The sequence below is a fragment of the Penaeus monodon genome, chromosome 27, assembly GCF_015228065.2.
Source record: "Penaeus monodon isolate SGIC_2016 chromosome 27, NSTDA_Pmon_1, whole genome shotgun sequence".
Lineage (NCBI taxonomy): Eukaryota > Metazoa > Arthropoda > Malacostraca > Decapoda > Penaeidae > Penaeus > Penaeus monodon.
The window spans coordinates 15,487,121-15,487,434 of NC_051412.1; the positions used below are offsets into that span (position 1 = coordinate 15,487,121).

The window sequence follows — 314 nt, forward strand, 5'->3', positions numbered from 1 at the left end:
AGGTTTCCTCCTGGTAGAGCCAGCTAACACGTCATTGCTTGGGGTTCCAGATCCGCGGACTGTTCAAAGGCATGTCTTCCCCGATGGCCGGAGTGGCGGTTGTCAACGCTATCATCTTCGGTGTCCAGGGCAACGTCTCGAGACACATGAAAGACCCTGATGCCTTGAGGTACAGATGGCGTTCTCTGGTGATTTTTGATGATTCTGTGGCGTTTTAATGTTGATAAGAGTGAATTAGAGTTTTGGGTTGTTTTTGTCTATGGCTCGCTCGCTCTCTGTCTCCTTATCCCTGTCTCTCGTTCTCTTATTGTCTG

At 49.4% G+C, this 314-nt stretch overlaps 1 protein-coding gene across 1 annotated transcript in view; it reads left to right on the top strand.

Annotated features, from left to right (window-relative positions):
* LOC119590616 (mitochondrial basic amino acids transporter-like) overlaps positions 1–314 on the top strand; it is a gene marked incomplete in the record, with an annotated part of 11,809 nt that overhangs the window by 9,113 nt on the left and 2,382 nt on the right. The window contains 1 exon segment of the mRNA XM_037939294.1: positions 51–169. Within this exon segment, the coding sequence (XP_037795222.1) occupies positions 51–169 (119 nt within the window).